Source organism: Marmota monax, unplaced genomic scaffold, assembly GCF_021218885.2.
Source record: "Marmota monax isolate L192 unplaced genomic scaffold, Marmota_monax_Labrador192_F-V1.1 WCK01_AAM20220418_F8-fsc00167, whole genome shotgun sequence".
In the NCBI taxonomy this organism is placed as follows: domain Eukaryota; kingdom Metazoa; phylum Chordata; class Mammalia; order Rodentia; family Sciuridae; genus Marmota; species Marmota monax.
The window spans coordinates 964,170-981,624 of record NW_026694116.1 but is presented as its reverse complement, the minus strand read 5'-3'; the positions used below and the strand labels follow the sequence as shown (position 1 = coordinate 981,624).

General features: G+C 62.3%; 2 protein-coding genes across 2 annotated transcripts; both read right to left on the bottom strand.

Moving 5' to 3' along the window:
* Positions 1-4,253: 4,253 nt before the first annotated feature.
* Positions 4,254-9,952, bottom strand: Npdc1 (neural proliferation, differentiation and control 1). Its single transcript, XM_046465654.2, has 9 exons — positions 9,667-9,952; positions 6,919-7,065; positions 5,856-5,990; positions 5,600-5,770; positions 5,454-5,520; positions 5,296-5,380; positions 5,121-5,200; positions 4,811-4,907; positions 4,254-4,659 (listed from the first exon to the last, which is right to left on the bottom strand). Exons 1-9 carry the CDS (start codon positions 9,776-9,778, stop codon positions 4,567-4,569), a joined length of 987 nt encoding a protein of 328 aa, XP_046321610.1. The 5' UTR covers positions 9,779-9,952; the 3' UTR covers positions 4,254-4,566.
* Entpd2 (ectonucleoside triphosphate diphosphohydrolase 2) lies at positions 6,927-17,025 on the bottom strand. Its single transcript, XM_046465653.2, has 10 exons — positions 16,822-17,025; positions 15,306-15,423; positions 14,602-14,752; positions 14,264-14,423; positions 13,964-14,191; positions 13,288-13,542; positions 13,085-13,204; positions 12,101-12,235; positions 11,523-12,030; positions 6,927-7,065 (listed from the first exon to the last, which is right to left on the bottom strand). Exons 1-9 carry the CDS (start codon positions 16,936-16,938, stop codon positions 11,827-11,829), a joined length of 1,488 nt encoding a protein of 495 aa, XP_046321609.1. The 5' UTR covers positions 16,939-17,025; the 3' UTR covers positions 6,927-7,065; positions 11,523-11,826.
* Positions 17,026-17,455: the final 430 nt, after the last annotated feature.

The following is a 17,455-nucleotide window of genomic DNA, read 5'->3' as shown; positions in this document are numbered from 1 at the left end:
TGGGACACAGTCTGGGGCCTTGAGGTCAGGTTCCCCCCCTGCCCCCAAGGTGGAGATGTAACAAGCCCCTGTAGATCTGGATGCCTTGAAGGGTCGCCCCTGCTCAGGGCGCACCCTGCTCCCAGGCAGAGTGGTGCCCTCATCTCCATACCTCCCACTCTGCTCCCCAGGGCCCTGAGGTTCCAGGCAGGGTGTGGCAAGCCAGACCTAGATGCCAGAGGGCCCAGACCAGGAGTCCTAGAAGGAGAGTAGCCAGGAACTGTGGGCCAGCTCTGCTGCCCCAACACCACCACTGGGCCCCTCCACCCCCCACCAGCCCCTTGCCAATCACTCCTGGGCGCCAGAACCACTGGTTCTCCCTCGCTACCAACCCACACGGACACAAGGCTGCCGTTGGGACAGGAACCAGCTGCTGGCCGCACACCCATCATGGGGGCAGAGGGGAGCCCAGGAACGAGTGGCAGTTTGGCCCCTCGGAGTCACCCCCCACCAGCAGCCTGCTGTGGTGGAGCGCTTGTGCAATGCCTGAGGGGAAGGGAGGGCTGTGGGCACCTCAGAAACCGCCCAGCTGGCCTGAGGTACTTTGCGCCCTGAAGACTGGCCTCGGCACGGACAGCCACCCGAGCCCCTGTCCTTCAGCACCCAGTGTTAGGGAGATGACCACAGTGGCACCTGGGACCTGGGCCCCTCCCTGGCATCTCTCCCAGCGGGGCCACCCCAGGGGAGCCACGCCCTGGCTTCAGGCCTCACTTCACACCACCTCTTCTCCCGGTGGTGGGTGCCCCTCGGGCAGCAGGGCCTGCAGGAAGGAGGCCATCCTATCAGCCTGGGGCAACCGGCCTATTGTCCTTCCTGTTTGTGTTGCCAGGCTGGCTGGGGCCCTTGCCACCACCTCGCCCACACCCACAGCCTGCTCCCTTCCTGGGTGGATTCGAAGGAGCCTCCCCCACCTCCGCCTGATGCTGTCAGGCTGCTCCCCACCACACACGGGCCACCTCAGGTTGGCAGCCGCAGGCACCTGTCATAAGAAACTGCTAGCTGGGAAACGGGCTCTGAGATTTGGCCCAGAAATGGGTCAGAATGAAAGGAAAAAATAAGAGGGTGAGAGAGTGTGAGTCAGAGGGCGAGCTGGGGCCTCCACCTGCCGCCTCACCCCCAGCTAGGCCTGACTCACTGGGCTCTCAGGGCCACAGGTGGGCACCAACCCAGCCCAGCGGCATGGAGATGAGGGGATCAGGATCCTTCACTCTGCCCAGCCAGGCCCTCTTGCCTGCTCCAGGGTCCACCCCGTGGAGGGAAGGGGACTAGCTGAAAAGGCCTCAACTCCATGGACCCTGCTCTAGACTGAGAGCAGGCCACCCACCTGGAGACTGCTGTTCCCCCACAGACAATAGCACCTGGGGTGGCCAGAGGGTGAGGGACACTCAGCCTCTGCCTGAGGGCACCACAGGAAGCAGGGCAGAGCCTGGCAGCCTGCCTGACCAACACTGGGCCCCAAGGGCTGGCCTAGGTAGGACAGAGTCAGACTCATGCCGCGAGGGCCCCCTGCTGGCTGTGTCCCGCTGCGGAGGAAGGGGCCCTGGCACTCTGTGAGAGGGTAGGCTGGGCTGCAGGAATCCTTGGGCTTGCCTTTGGGAAGATGGGGGCCGAGGGAGATGGGGCCTTGGAGGCTGGCAGGAGCCAAGGTAGGCACACCCAGAGGGCAGTGCCAGGACAGTGCTGTGATCCAGGTGGTCCAGGCAGCATCAGGGCAGTCCTTCTGGGCCACCTGAGGGCATGGGAGTGGCCCAGCCCCTCTACTCCCCTTTTCCCATCAAGCCCAGTGTGGGGAGCATGTCCTTGTCCATGTCTAGGGGCAGCTCCTGCCATCTCTGGGAGCTCCTGGGTGGCTCTGTGGGGACCCATGCACTACACCCCAGGTTTGCATGTCCCATTCTGCACCAGGATGTGCTCCTCGCCCTGCTCAGCTGGCAGGGAGCTGCCACTGGGACCCCGAGTCTGGGGCCACCAACCCAGCTCCAAGGGCCTGGGTCTGAAGTGCAATGGAAGGACATCGCCTCCCAGGGGCTGACACGAGGAAGTCCTGTCTCCTACAGTCTTGACTCAGGGATCAGAGCACCGCACATTCTGTGCCCCAGAGTACTGCTAGGTTGGAGGTTATCTCCATAAATGGTGTCACCCCAGGTCTGCTGGGGGGGTGGCTTTCACCCTCTGGCATCTGTGCTCGGGGATACACCAGGCGGGTCCCACTAAGCATCGAGGCAGAGGCCTCGGTGGGCTTTCTCTGGTGAGAAGCAGATGGAGGAGCTGGGCTGTGGGGGACAGACCTGTAGAAGACTCAGGCGGGCTCAGTGCTCGGCAGGTGGGCCGGAGGGCTAAGGTGAGATCAGCTTCTTCCTACTGACAGGGAAGGTACCCCTCAGCAGGGGCCCTGGGACAGAGACAGGACAGCAGCCCGGGCTCCCAAGCTGCTGGTGGCAAAGAATTGGGCCTTGGGCAGGGCCAGTCAGGCCACTTAGCCAGGATTGGGATCTCCAGAGCCCCTGCTGTCTCCAGAGCAGCCCACTTGTCCCCTGGGACTTACAGGAGGAAGGGGGGCAAACAAAGACACATAAAACTGGCCTGGGACTGATGGAACCCAAAAGCGGGGGTGCTGAGCTCACAGGAGTCTGCCAGGGGAGTGGCTGCAGGGACCCTGCCCGTCTTCCCCTGCTCAGGCCCTCAGGCTCCCTCCCTCATGGTGGCAGCCGCTGGGAGGCAGACCTTCCTTGCCAAGGCCTCAGTGAGCAGCAGGGATGCTGGGGACAGACTGGGGACCCCAGAAGGTCTAGAAGATGGGACACGGCAGGTGGCTGCTCTCAGACCCCGGGTCAGGCCAGCAGGATGGCCCTGGTGTAGGGAGCCTCCAGCCTTGGATCTGTAAATCCCACCTGTGAGACAGACTGGCTGGGTGCCTGGCCACTCTTGGCCCTGGGGTGAGGCTGGAGTCTCCCTACGTCCCACCTCTCTGTGGCCCTCTCCCCTACTACTTCAGACAAATGGCTTGGCAGTGGACATGCATGTGCCAAGCTTGACGCTCAGCACACATTTTTTTTTTTCTGGTACTAAGAATTGAGCACAGGGGCACTTAACCACTGATCCACATTCCTAACCCTTTAAAAAATCATTATTATTTATTATGAGACAGTTGCTGAGGGCCTCAACTAAGTTTTCCGAGGCTGACTTGGAACTTGCCATACTCCTCCTCAGTCTCCAGAGCTCCTGAGATTACAGGTATGTGTCACCATGCCTGGCTCAGCGCAAACTTTGCCCCCATCCCAGCTGCAGACCAGTCCAAGGTCACAGCTGAGGAGTGAGGGGATAAAGGACAAGGGGGCTTCCTGGTTGGTGGGGACTCTGACCCTCAAAATATAACTTAGAAAAATAGCTTAGAAAAATCAGTAGCTCCAAGCAGGGAGATCCTATGTCTACCAGTCTGCCCTACCCGCTCTTCAGTGCCCTGCTGGTCCCAGACTGGCCTTGCCTTCCTCATCTCAGGACTGTCCAGCAGCCTGGACTCCGGCCCTAGCAGCCATTCCCTCCCAGCCTCAGCCGAGCAGTCGGCTCTGGTCTCTGTACCCCCACTGCACACTGACCTGGTGCAGGCTCAATTTCAGCAGCTTCGACCAAACAATGTCCCCCCCTCACTCTGGACCTCCTTGCTCCCCATATTGGGGGGTGACAGGCTAAATCCCAGCTCTAGGCATTAAGGGCACCCTGTCATCTAATTATCCTCACCTGGTCCCCTGTCTACCTGGCTGTGCGTAGATTTGTGTCCCTCAGGTCCCTCTGACCAGCATGCCCCCATAAAAATGCAGGGGCCCCTGAGGTCTGTGTGCTCCTCTATAGGAAACTCACAATCCCTGTACCCTGTTCCCTGGCCTTCTGTCCCAGTTGGACAGCAGGCAGGAATGGAGGTATCCAAATCCAGGTGTGTGTCCAGCCCTTTACACGACATCAAATGGGGTCCTCTAGAGAGTCAGGACCTAGAACTTCCCTACCCTCTCCCACTGTAGGACAGGTGTGTGGGTCAGGTGGGGCCCAGTAAAAAGGGAGGAGGTGCTACTACTGTGTTTGCCCCTCCTCTAGCCTCCATGGGAGGGTCCTCACAAATACCCCACAGAGGTGCCCCCACGCAGGGTCCATCCACCAGAGTCCCCAAGTGCAGGGTGGGGGCTGAGTGTTGACCAGTACCTCTAACACACCCAGAAGGCTCAGATTTGGAACAGACTTTAATTGGCTTTGTCTCCAGGACTCCCTACCCATGCCTGGGTTCTACGGTTCTCCTCACTCCCTCCAGTTTCAGGGTGCAGACTGGACAGTGGAGGTGCAAGGGGGTTGGCAAGGTCTCCAAGCACAAGGCAGGGAATCTCCCAGCCAGGGATCCAGGAGGCCAGTGCCTCCCCACCTGACACAAGCAGGAGGGTAAGAACAGTGCCTTTTTAATAGGAAACGCTGGCCCTGCCCTTCCCAACCCGGGGGGCCCCCCGGGCAGGCAAGCCGATGCGCTGGGCATTGGCCTCCAGGTCACTGCAGTGCGGGTGGTGAGCGGGATTCTGGTGGGGGCGCAGACAGCGAGGAGTGGTCGAACAGTGGGTTGCGCACCTCCATCTCCCCTGTCTGTGAAGGCGGTACTAAATCAGGCCGGCAGGCAGGCAGGCACAGGAGGGGACAGAGGGTATGGGCGGTGCCCTGTGGGTGGGTGACAGCCTGCTGTGGAGGAACCCCTCCAGCTGGTAATGCCGCTGCTCTTGCGACCCCAGGCACTCACCGGGGCCAGGCCAGGGCACTCGTACACTGTGAAGTCCCCGTCTTCATTCTCCTCGTCTGAGGAGGCTGAGTCCAGCTCCTTAGGAGGCTCCTTGTGCCTGGATGGGGGTGGGATCGCTGGGTCCTCTGCGCACCCTCCAAGGGCCAGTGGCCCAGGCTAGAGGCGGTGCTCAACACACCGCTGCCCATGGTGGGGACAGCCCGGTTGGGTGATGGGGCTGCGGGCTCGGATTGGGGGCGGCTGGGTAAGGGGATGGGGGCAGTGAGCCGGGTCCCTGTGGAGCAGAGGGGAAGAGAGTGGGGGCGCTCACCGCTCCAAGCACAGCATCTGCTGTCTCTGGTGCTGGTAATGATACATCTCGGCGCTGTGCGCCAACCTCTGGTCCCCTGGCTGTGGGGAGGGAGAAGGGTCAGGCTGCAGGCAGGTACCGCTGGGAGGGCACCGACAGTGCGGGGTGGGGCGCGGGCTGGGGCGGGGCCACGCACCGAGACCCGGGGCGTCGCGGGTGAGCCGGGGGTCTTGGCGGCAGCGTAGTCGGCCTTCTGGGCCAGGCGGATCTCTCGCTGCAACCTGCGAGGGGCGGAGCTGAGGCCGAGGTGGGGGTCCAGCCCGCTGGCCCCGCCCGCCCGCCGCCACCACTCACCTGCACCAGCAGAGGGCTGCCGCGGCGAGGGCGGCCACGCCGGCCACACAGAAAGCCACCATCAGCACTGCGGGAGGGGTGCGGTGAGGGGCGAGCTCTCGGGAACCCTGCCTTTCCCTGCCGCCCCCAACACTGCCAAGACCTACCGAGGGCAAGGCCTTCGCTGCGATCGCCCCGAGGCTCCAGGGGAGACATGTGCACTGGCCCAGACGACACAGGGGAACCCGAGGAGGTGTGGGGTGTGGGCGCAGGGGCTCCCCGAGTGGAGGGGAGGCCCGGCTCTAGTCCCTGACCTCTCTCTGAGAACCCCAGGGCAGCTGCTGAGACAGAGGGCAGGTGAGATCAGCTGGGCCAGTCTCCAGACCAGAGGGCTGGGGGAGGGGAACGTGGCTGGGGTCTCACCCGGCTCCAGCAACTGCTGTCGGGCCTCAGTCAGGGGCAGGACAGCAAGTTTAGAGTGCCCAGCCTCCTTCAGGGCTAGTTCCTGGGCCAGGAGGTCGATCTCATCTTCCAATCTGGGCTGGGGCTGGCTTTCTCCTAGGGAGGGTGAGAAGCCGTCAGATGGAGGCCCTCAGCCAACACCTGCTGCCAGTAATCCCTCAGGAGATGGAGGGGCCCATCAGGCCTGGGGACCAGACATCACCCGTGGCCCTTTCTCCATACTGGGTTGCCATGGTGATAACTGAGGGAACATTCTCTGAACAGCAGCAATTCCCAAGAAAAGTAGGGGTGGGGGCAGGGGAGGAGGTGAATGTGCAGAGACCAGGCAGGAGGAGAAAAGATGGGGTCCCTTGCTAGGGCTGTTGTCCACAAGGGGGTGGGCAGAGCATTGGGGCATAATAACTCCTCCCTGCCCTTATCCCCAAGCCTTCTCTATCAAGAGCGGGCAGTGACTCCCCACAAAATGCTGAAAAGCCAAAGTAAGCCCACATGTCCAGGCTCCCTCTCCAAGTCCTCAGGAGAAAAGGCAGTTTTGGAGGTAGAATGGTGGCTGGACCCCCACTGGTACCCACTGTGGGCACCACAGCCCAGACAGAAACTCCTAGGTAGACACCTACACCACACACAACCCCAAAAGAGTGGGGACCGAAGGCACCCCTTCTGCAGCAGTCCTGCTTCCCACTTCCCAGTGTCCTCTTTGCCACCCTCTTCCAGGAAGCCCCCCCGGCCAGGCCTAGCACGTCTGTAAAGCTCCCATCAGACCTGAGGCTCTGCACGACTGGGCCTCCCCACAGACTCAGGACAGCTGCCATCAGCACTGGGCTGGGTTCTCAAACATCTTTCATGGAGTGGACAGGTCAAGAGCAAGGGAGAGAAGTGTGGGTGGCCCAGAGGGTAGGGCAGTGAGTACCTGGAAGGGCTTTGGCAGACCTGAGGGGCTCAGGGTCATTGGGGGTACAGAAAAACATAGGAGGGGGAGGCCATCTCACCTGCCCACCTCCCCTGCATCTGTGCTCTCACATACCCACAGGCCTGCGCATCCTAGGCACACAGAGACCTTGCTGGTCCTCCTGGAAGGGCCGAAGGCATGGCCCACAGGCTTGGGCACCTGGGGGGCATTTTGCTCGCCTCTTCAGAGCACAGTCCAGGCTCCCAGGACAGGATGCCACATCTGGGAAAAACAGAAGGCAAGGTCCATCACTGCCCAGTCAGCCTGCCCCTGCTCAGAAACAGCACTCCACAGCCACCCCTCCCCCAGAGCCAGAGGCTGGCTTGACCATTGTTCTGGACAGGCCCTTTCTCCTCACTGCCAGAGCTCAGAACCAGGAAGCAAACAGTCCCAAGACATGGGAACTGCCCTGCCCCACCCACTCCCCAGAGTCTAGCCCTCTGTATAGAAACTGACCCACACTGTCCCCAGCACGCAGCTCTCCTAGGCAGGACTGTGCAGCTCTCCAAGGCTGGCCTCTGGCCTCAGCATGACCCAGAGCAAGCAGAGACTTATCCAGATTGGAAGCTCCAGGAAGGGGGGGCCCAGTTGCTCTCTCTGGCTCAGGAGATGCTCCCCCACATCAAGATTCCCCCCAAACCTCATCCCACCATCTTGCAGCCCCACAGAGTGGAGTTTGGAAGATAGCTGCTGCTGCCTGCCTAGCCTCTGGCTTGTTCCCAGGGCACAGAGGTTCCACGGGGTTGAGCAGAACTAAGAGTTGGTCAGACCCAGGGCCTCAGGGACTCCAGGCTAGGCCCTAGATCCCAGCCACACTTTCAGCTCTCTGACAGGAGCCTAGATCCTCGTGTCCTATTTATATACAGCCCATCAGTCCCATCCTGATGCTGGAGGATGGGGACAGTGGCCCTCTCTGCCTCAGCTTCCTCTGTGGGATACAAAATCTGTTGATTCAAAGCTAAGAAATGTTCCCAAGCCAGGGTCTCTGGGCTCAGTCACAGCAAGCGGGCAGGGCTAGCAGAATACCCAGCAGGACAATCAACCCTGCTTGGTGGGTGTCTCCAGCCAACCAGATCTTTCTCCACACAGACCCCACCCCACACTGTAGGCAAGGTCACTAGGGCCCAGAGTGGGGGATGTGCTTCTCCAGACCTTGGTGGGCCTGGCTTGGTTTCCTTGGTGACCTGACACTCCATGCCTCCAGGCTGTAGGCACCCTTACAAGGAAGTCCCAGCATCCTCAGTTTCAGGTGGGCCTTCAGACTCCCATGGCAGGCACCCCCACCCTCTGCAGGCAGGATCAGCAGCTTCCAGTATCAGTGGGCTGGGTCTTGGGCTTGGGCTAGTTAAACATTAAGCTCCTCCCAGAAGGCTCATCTGGTCCCCACCCACCAGCTGGACACCTGGGAGCTAGCAGTCCCTGCCCCTGGTGCTGATAACTGGCCTGCAGTACACGGCCAGTTCTGGGCTTCAGGGGCCTCTCTGGTCCTCCAACTCCCCAGCCCAGGAGAATATAGTTGCTGCCTATTTAATCTTGGTCAGGAAGGCCCCCTCCAACTTTGGGGAGGAGGAGGAGGAGGTATGGGGAGCAATAGCAGCTGCAGAATGGCTGGCACTCCACTCCACATCTATGAAAGGCCTTCCCAGTCCCTGGGTGTGGGAGAGACAGCCTGGGGGGCACCCCAGATCTCCCAGCAAGGTGGCCCAAAGCTGCAGAGGAGATGAACAGCAGGGATAGCACCTGCCCACTTGTGGGGCTCAGGAGCAGCTGCAGTTCCACTTCCTGAGGAGGCCCCACTCTGGGGCCTCCACCAGCTCTGACCATCCCTTCTCAGACCTCCTCCTCTGGCCTCTCCAGCCTTGCTCTGACCTCTTGAGGCCACACATACAGAATGAGATCACTCAAAGTAGCATCCCAAATGTGCCACATACCAGTAACTGAACTTCTCTGAGCCTCAGTTTCCCGACCTGTAAGATGAGCTGATAGTACGCTTGTCACAGGGAAGCCAGAATTGAGTGAATGTATGGACATCTGTCCCAGTTCAGTCCCCTTGGGAGAAGGTGTTGCTTTGGACCCTGGATTCCTGTAGACCTTTGGTTCTTGGAACCTCAGTGCCCATCTGTGAAACAGGGATGAGTCTCCCTGGGCTCCCTCTCTCCTCCAGAGTCTACACACAAACCTTAGGCCAAAAGCAGGATGGCAGGTGTCCTCCAGGCAGGGTGGGGTGTGCGAGGAGAACAGCCTGTCCCCTGGGGAAGGCAGAGCAAGATCCTAGGCCTGGGAACCTCAAACCCTGCTTGAGGCAAAGCAAGGCTTGTGTTGCACACCACCAGAGACAGGAGAACCAGCAGTCTATCTCACCGACGGGACCCAGGCCATTCAAGGGCAGCAAGGCCTGAAAGCTCGGGGACCAGCCCCGCACCTCTGGAGCCCCAAAGAACACCAGGAACACACGGAGATGCACAGAACAGATCCCCATGGTGCACCCCAGCCAGACTGCTGCGGGGCAGAGAAAGACCCCCTGAGATAAACCCAGACTGGCTCACGGACTCAAACAAAGACAAGAAGTGCATGAACTTCGGGTTCGCCCGCTGAGCCCTAGGAGAGCCTCATCCAGCGGAGCCCACGGGCAGCCCTCCAGGCCCGGCCTGTTTACCCCATCCCAGGCGAGGCGGGGCCGGAGCGGCAGCGGACCCGGCCTGCGTGGCCTCCCGGCCTGGTAGGCGCCGGGGAGGATGGCGCTGGCGCCGCGCAGCCCGACTTCCTGCCCGGCGATCCCGGCCTTGGGACACCCGGCAGCCTGCGCCCAGCGCGCTCGCTCACCCGGGCGGCCGGCGGCGGCACCGTTCAGGGCCGCGCCCAGGACGAGGCCGGAGAGCAGCAGCCGCAACAACCGCAGGTGCCGCGGGGCGGGCGGAGGGACAGGCGTCGCCATCCTTCAGCTCCGCCGCCCGGGCAGCATGGCAGCCCGCGGGCCCAGGCTCGGTGCAGGCTCCGGGCGCTGCTACCGGAGAAGCCGGGGAGCAAGGGGGGGCGGAGGAGAAAGAGGAAAAGGAAAAGAGGAGGCGACGGCGCTGACGCTGCGGCAAAGGATCCGGGACAGAGGCGCGGCTGCTAGAGGCGCGCTCGCGAGCAGTGCGCCTGCGCGCTCCACCTGCGGGGGCGGGACGGCGTTTCCAGGCTGAACCCCCTCCTCCTCCCTCCAGTCTGGTCCCCTCACTCCAAGCCCCCAGTGTCTCGTCCCCTTCCGCCTCTGTCCTTCCATGTTCCCCAGAAATCTGGCATGGGATTGATTAGGGGTGAGTTTTTCCAGGATGCGCCCCCTCCTGTCCTATTCCTACTGGGACTGCCGAATCCTCATGCCCCACCACGCTGGAATTGAGAACTTGCCTGGGGTTGGGGCCCGGACGCCATGGAACAGGGGAACACCAGGCCCGCACAATAAACAAGGGATAAACAGGTGCACAGGTGTGCCTGGAAACGCACGGGGCGCCCAGAGACACGAATAAAAGCAAACAGGCGCAGAACTAGATGGGTCCCGATGCCACCCAGGCTGGATCCTGAGTGAGGCCACCAGGGGGCAAAAGTGACCCAGAGCTACTGCCGAAAGCCAGCTGGGAGCTGTCCGAGGTGGTCATGCTCCCAGGTGACAGCTTTCAGCTCCCCCGTTTCCCACGATATCGAGTACCTACGAAGCCCTCCCTTACACCTCATCGGCCTCCCGAGAGGACACCCCAACCCACCTGGACACCTCCCTCTGGCTCAGTCAAGTGAACATGGTTGAGACCCCCAACCCGGTGTTTCCTCTCAGTCTCCCGAGTCTCAGAACGCCAAAGCTGGGGCTGGTTGCCGAAGGTTTGCAAAATGGCTGAAGGGTATGTGTTGTGTGTGGGGAGCAGGGAGCAGAACAAGGACCGCCCCCTCCCCCACAGGGCACTGACCAGACAGAAATAGTATCTGAGCTCACTTCCCAGAAAAGGGGGGGGGGGCGCCTGGAAGAAGTAACCAAGACCACGCCTTCCCACCCCGGAGGAAACAGTCTTAGGGCTGGGGCTGCTGGCGCCTCTGATCCCACAGTGGCTGGAGGGGCTGCTGGATGCCTCTTCCCAGTGCAGGGATTTCAGGGCCCAGGCGAGCGGGGCAAGGTGTCCCCATGCCCCTGCGGCCTTGGCTCAGAGCCACGCTCGTGGCAAGTGTCATCCCTCAGTGGGCTGGGCTCTGTCGGACTGATCTCCGCGCCCACATCCCTGAGAACCTGTCCTGCCTCATGGTCTGTGGGCACTGACGCTGCCCCAGGCAGCTGCCTTCCCCTCCGACCTCTCCCCTAGTCTAAGCCAGGATCGGGCCTCTGACGCCGATGAGCGGGGCCGGGGGTGGGGTCGAGGCGGCTCTGCTGGCCAGGGAAGGCTCAGGGACTCAGGGACTGCTCTATAGGCCAGAGCCAGGAGGTTCACACGGTCCTAAGTCTGAACCAGAGAGGAAGGAAGAGCGAAGAGCCGGTGTCCACTCTTGGGACCAGAGGCAGGCCTGCAGGGACAACACAGATGGAAGGAGGGTCGATGCCCCACCCTATGAACACTCCACTGCTCTAGGAAAAAAATCTTTTATTACAAAACTTTTACCAGTAGGAGCTGGACTGGCTCCCAGCCTGTGGCCTCTGACCCCCCCCTAGTACAGACCCAGGCTCTATGAACGCGGTGCTCCGAGGGACCTGAAGGCCGGAATGGAAGATTCGCTTCTGGAGACCTCGCCCTGAGTCCCAGGCTGGGGGACCCGCCACCCCAGGAAGAGGAGGAGCGAGAAGCACTGAGGAAGTACATCCGGAGGGGCTGCGGGGGCTGGAGGAGATGCAGAGGCCGGAGGAGCTGAGGTTTTGCGTCCCAGAGCTTCGGTTCCGGGCGGCCTCAGGGTCAGAGACGCCCAGGTTGGAGTGAAGGGTGGGGGATGCTGCGCTGAGGGCTCTAGGGAGGCGCCCCGCGCGCCCTAGATGGCGCTAGGCGACTTGGAGGAGCGCACCTGGCGCAGCAGCAGGCCGAGCGCGACCAGGAGCATGGCGGCGAAGAGCAGGAGGAGGGCGACCCAGGACCTGAAGTCGGTGCCCTTGCGCAGCCCCGGCGGGTCAGCGGGGATCATGTTGGTCAGGTTCAGCATGTAGCCGAGCGCCCAGCCGACCGCCGTGTCCGCGGCCTACGGGAGGCGCGCGTCAGCGTCCCACAGGCCCCGCCCCGCCGCGCCCCTCCGCGCCCCGCCCACCTACCTTCTTCTGGAAGGCCACGCCGCGGAAGGAGCGCTCGTCGAAGCCGTAGCCGCGGCTCAGCAGCTGCTGCACGAACATGGCCCCAGCGCAGTAGTCGGCCAGACGGGCTTGCTGCCTTGGCGCCCGAGTCTGCAGCTGGGACGCGGGCGGAAGAACGTCCAGTTGGCGACCCCCGGAGACCGCTGAGGGCTGTACCCTCCCTCACCCACAAACCAAGTGAGGCCAGAGACAGCCACACGACCAGGAATTGCGCAGCAAGACTGAGGCCAAGGGAGCACCCCTAGACAGCGCACCCCTCGGGGATGAACTGAGTGACTGCTGGATGGCAGTGTCCTCCTCCCGAGCCACTGCCGGTGCCTGGAAGGCTGGGCGCAGATGGCCACGAGGGAGCTGAGGGCAGCAGCATTTGGTGTGTGGCCGGGGGAACAGGAGCTCCAGGCTTGGACCCAAGAGCCTTGCTCCTGTTCCCACCTCCTCACATCCCTAGTCTGCCTGCAACTAGGCACAGACAAGACTGGGTGGGAATGTCACATTTCTCCTGGAGACTCAGGTGCACACTTCACACTCTAGGTGGCCAGACCCCTCCATCTCTCCTTATGTGGCAGCATGGCAGAAGTCAGAAAGCTAGGAGTCCTGTTTATCTCCTCAGCCCCACCCAAAACCCTGGCAGTTCTACCTGCTGTCTTTCCTGAGTTGTCCTCCACCAGTAGGCCATTCTCCCCCACCCTGTCCCAGCCACTTGCCTCTCCATCCCTGTCTTTTCCAAGCTCCCTGATGTCACAGGGCCTTTGAAGTACCTGCTCCCCTGCCCACCAGGTCTTGTTTGCAGCTCACTTGGTTCCCATGTGCCCTGCCATAGCCCAGTCATTACTTGAGCCGAATATAGTCACCCCCACTACAGGGGATATTCTGAGAGGCTTGGACCCCTGGTTATGGGACAAAGCATGACCAGGAGGTGTGATTGGCCAAGCCCTCCTGCCTCACCTCAGCCCAGGTCTGGTTGCAGATGGCCATGGCAGCTGCTTCCAGCTGCTGCAGAGTTGCCACAGGCAGTCCCATTGCGGTCCTCAGGAAGTCCACAGTGTAGTAGAAAGCAGAGAAGGCCTGCGGGGGGCGGGACAGTCACGCCAGGGCCACTCCCCCAGAGCTGTAGGGCACCTGACCCACCCATGTCTTCCTGGACTCACAATGAAGTTCCCAGCCACAGGGGGCTGGAAGACCCCATTGAAGGAACATCGAGAGAAGGTGCAGGAGGAAAGGTCAAAGAGCCCAGAGACAAGGTCACGGCAGAGAACAGGGTCACTGGTCCCCGACACACTGACTCTGGCACTGCTGTTGAAAGTCTGGGGCCACTGAGCCTCGGTGCATGGTGACTGGTACAGGTCCTGGAGCAGGACTTGAGTGGAATAGCCCCTTGGCCAGCAGGGGTGGAAGCGGTGGGTCTGGGGAGATGAGCAGGATATCAGAGCACCACCCAGAGCACAGGTGCGCTGGGCATTGTCAACCCAGCCTAGCCTCCCAAGGGACCTGCCTGGATGTGTCTGCTGGATCCTCAGAGCCCCTCCTGCCATCCCTACCCCAGAGGACCAGCCTGGTGAATCCCCCACAAATCCAACTTGGGCAATATCACTTTTTGCTCAGGAGCCACAGATGGCATTCGGGGCCCTCTGAGATCTGTTCCTGGCCCTCAGTTCTCCATCCTGATCCCCAGCATTAGCCCTTTGCTCCTGTGGAGTCCCCCAGCTGAGGAGCCTAGCTGTAGAGCCTCGTAGGCATGGTCACTTCCACCCTCTGCTCTGGGGCACTTGACTCCATCTGTTCTGCTCCCTCCCTCAGGTGGGGTGGGCTGGGGTGGAGGGGCACCTGGAGGGCACTGGCCAGCAGTCTCTGGAGGACCTGGTCTCGGCCATAGCAGAGGAAGCTATGTGTATAGACCCGGTAGTGCTGGCCGTAGAGCCGTAGCTTGACCTCATTGGCTGGATCCTCAGCTGGGATGGCCGTCTCGAAGGTGATCTGTGTGGAGGCACCCCCCAGGTCCATGGCCCCCAGCGTCCCCTTCCTCGGCCGGAACCACCGGCCCACCCAGCCGTACTGTGGAGAGTGGAGGTTGGGTCAGCCTGGGGCCAGGTGCAGGTGTCCCTGGGCTCGTTGAAGCAGGCCCACCTTAATGAAGTTCTCCAGCAGGTAGTTGGCAGTCACCCAGCCAAACACCCCCTCGTCCTGGCCAGAGAGGATGCGTGCACCACGGAAGTCAAAGGGGTACTGGGTCAGCGTCCGCATCACTGACTCAAGCACACTGGCCGAGGCCTCTGGACTGGTCAGGCTGTGGGGCAGGGAGAACTCTGAGGGGCTTGCTCCCCAGGTAGCTGTGATCCTGCTGCAGGGGGCACTCCCCAGTGAGGAGGTTCCAGCCCAGAGTTGCTACCAAGGGCATGTGGGGTCCACCCTGTGCAGGGGCTGTCCTGGGGCCCCAGGGCAAGGTCAGGGGACATTCAGCTCACTTGAGCAGGCGCATGCCTGCTGTAGCTCCCAGGTATAAGGGGGTGCCAGCGTGTCTCTCTTTGGGTACATCCCGAAGTGCTTGTTCCAGACATTCAACCAGACTCTGGCCAGCCCCAGAAGGGTTATCTGCATAGCTGGAGATGCCCCCACCTAGAGGGAGGTAGAGACATGCCCAGCCCCTGTAAATGGTCCCCAGGTGGGCTGTAGTCCAGTGGGGCTGGGGGACTGGACTCCCAACCAGGTACTACTGGCTTCTCCCAGGTAGCTTAGACACACCTTCCCAGCTTAAGCCCCCAGAGACACCCAGTTCAAAGACAAAGGGGCCCAGGTGCCACCCAGAGTCTCTGAGGCTGCCGCCTTCGGGGTGGGTGTGGGCACAGGTGCGCTGGGCATTGTCAACCCAGCCTAGCCTCCCACGGGACCTGCCGGGATGGGCCTGCTGGATCCTCAGAGCCCCTCCTGCTCTGTCTGGGGCTTAGAGGTCAGTCCTGGGCCAGGTGAGGCCTGGACCTTCCACCACTTCCTGGAGCTTCCCTTTCTGGAACAGAGTACCCATACCCCTTCCCAGCACAGAGGACCCAGCCTCTCTTTCTGGAGTGAGCTCCACCCAGGATCAAGCCTCCTCCAGGGGCTGGAGAAGGCCCCTGGGACCCCACAGGAGTGGTGTCCAGGCTGGGGAGCAGTGGTGCCCTGGAGACCTCACCTTGGACATCACAGGAGCTGTGCTGGCCCACTATGCCTGTATCATTCTCCTTGTCTGCTGGCCACTTGTAGACAAACATGGACGTGTGTGAAGAGCCAGCATCCAGGACAATGCCATACTGGGAGAGGAGAGAGTCAGCTGGAGGGTCGAGGGCACTTAAGGCCATGCCCTTTGGTCTCCACCCTGCCCTGTCATATGGTGGGCTTCATTCCGAAGCTCAGAGAAGGCCAGCTCAGCCACAGGGACAGGGCTTGGTAGAAGAAGAACTGGGGTGGGGTAAGATAACTGGGGTGACCACTTCCCTCTTACTACCTGAAGCTGGCAGGCCATGCACCAGGAAGCAGGCCTACTGGCAGGGGCAACCAGTGGGCTATGCCAGGGACAGAGGGTCACAGGCAACATCTGAAACTTTGTCCTGGGAACAAAACTTTTTCCTTGGGTCCAGGGAGAGGAAGAAACCGCACCAAGCTGCCCTTCCTTCCTCCTGCCTCCGCCTCCACCTGCTCTGACTTCAGCCCACCCAAGAAGAAAGCTGGCTAGGACTGGGAATGGGCCTCCAATCCGTGCCCCTCCCTGGCATCAAAGCCAGCGCCAGACACCGGTTGGTCCTGCAGAGCAGAGGGGTCTCAGGATGGGCCTGGCAGGTGATGCCTGGACCCAGCCTGTGAGTGACCCCCTCCTTCTCAGCACCTGTCCTCCACCCACAGCCCAGTGCTGATTCCAGCTTGGGAATGGCTGCACAAACCTCCCCATCAAGGAACTTCCCCAGAACCCACGGAGGGCAGCCGGCCTACCCCATCCCCATTTTGCATAGCCACAGAGCCCCCTCCCATCGGGCTTGTGGGGCCTGGATCAGTACACCCCCACACTCACCCCACACAAGCGCAATAAAGGGTTAAAGGAGCCAGTGGGGAGGCCGCTGGGCCTGGGGTGGGAGTTTGGGCGGAGATCTGGCCTAGCCCAGTTCAACCCCTTTAGCGCCAGCCAAGCCCTGCTCCAGGCGCAGCGCCCACCCGCACTGTCCTGGCCACCGGATAGCGGGAAGGGGTCCCCGGCAGTCATCGCCCATAGCTCCCCATCTGGGCTGCATCCAGAGCGGAACGCCTCTAACTGTGCACTCCTGGGCGACCCCGCAAGGCGGAGGTGGCCCCGAGTGTCCTGAGGCTCGCGCTGGGCTGGAGGAAGGGCGTCTGGCCACAGCCTGGGGTGCCGGGGCCGCATTCCGGGACCAGGAGACAGCCCTCCGCCCGCTGGCAGGCTCTGCGGCGGCCGGGGAGCTCCCGCAACCTCGACCTCCAGTGTCGCGTGGTCCCGGAAGCGCCGGTGCCGCCTTGAGGACGCGTAGGGACCAGCGCGGGACAGGACCCCACCCAGGCCCTCCCGAGCGCAGCGCGGGTGGTCGCCGGCTGACGCGGGAGTGCCGCTGGACCGCGTGGACTCCGAGCCGCCCCCGCCCGGCTCCCGGCCTGCGGGACCCGCTGCTCCCCGGACGTGCGCCGGGTGTCCGGGCGTGCACCTTGAGGGCGGGCGGCTCCCGGACGTCGCGGGTGGGGACGCACAGCAGCAGGAGGCCGGAGAGGCCGGCCGCGGCCAGCACCAGAGGAGGCAGCAGTGACAACACCTTCCCGGCCATGGGCGGGCACGCGGGAGGACGCGCCGGGGACCCGCGGGCAGCCGGCAGCTGAGAGGCCGGGGTGGCCCGGGCCGCGGGATAGACGCCCGGGGCGGGGCGCGGGAGACCACGCCCACGTGCGGCCACGCCCACAAGTCCCATCTCCGCCTCCGCCCGGAGCGCAGGTAGGGGACGCGACCAGGCTGAGTCATCCTCGTATCCTGGCCGTTCCCTTTGCCTGAGTGCCTCAGATCGCAGCTGGGTGACCCTCTTACTATTGCCCACCCTCCTACCTCCTGTCCACTTAGCACCCAGCCCTGTCCTGTGAAGCCATGAGAACAGGATACCTGGCGCTGGGCGGGGGGGCTAAGATGCATCAGGGGCAGTCATTTTCCGAGGCCTGGGAAAAGGGAAGGAGGAGACACCCACAGGCGCCTCTTGGGTTCCAGGCTGGGGTCAGGAGGACACTGAGACCCAGCTCCTGCTGGTGGAGCACAATGCTCTGCAGGAGCACCAGGCTGGCTCCTGGGGTACCCTC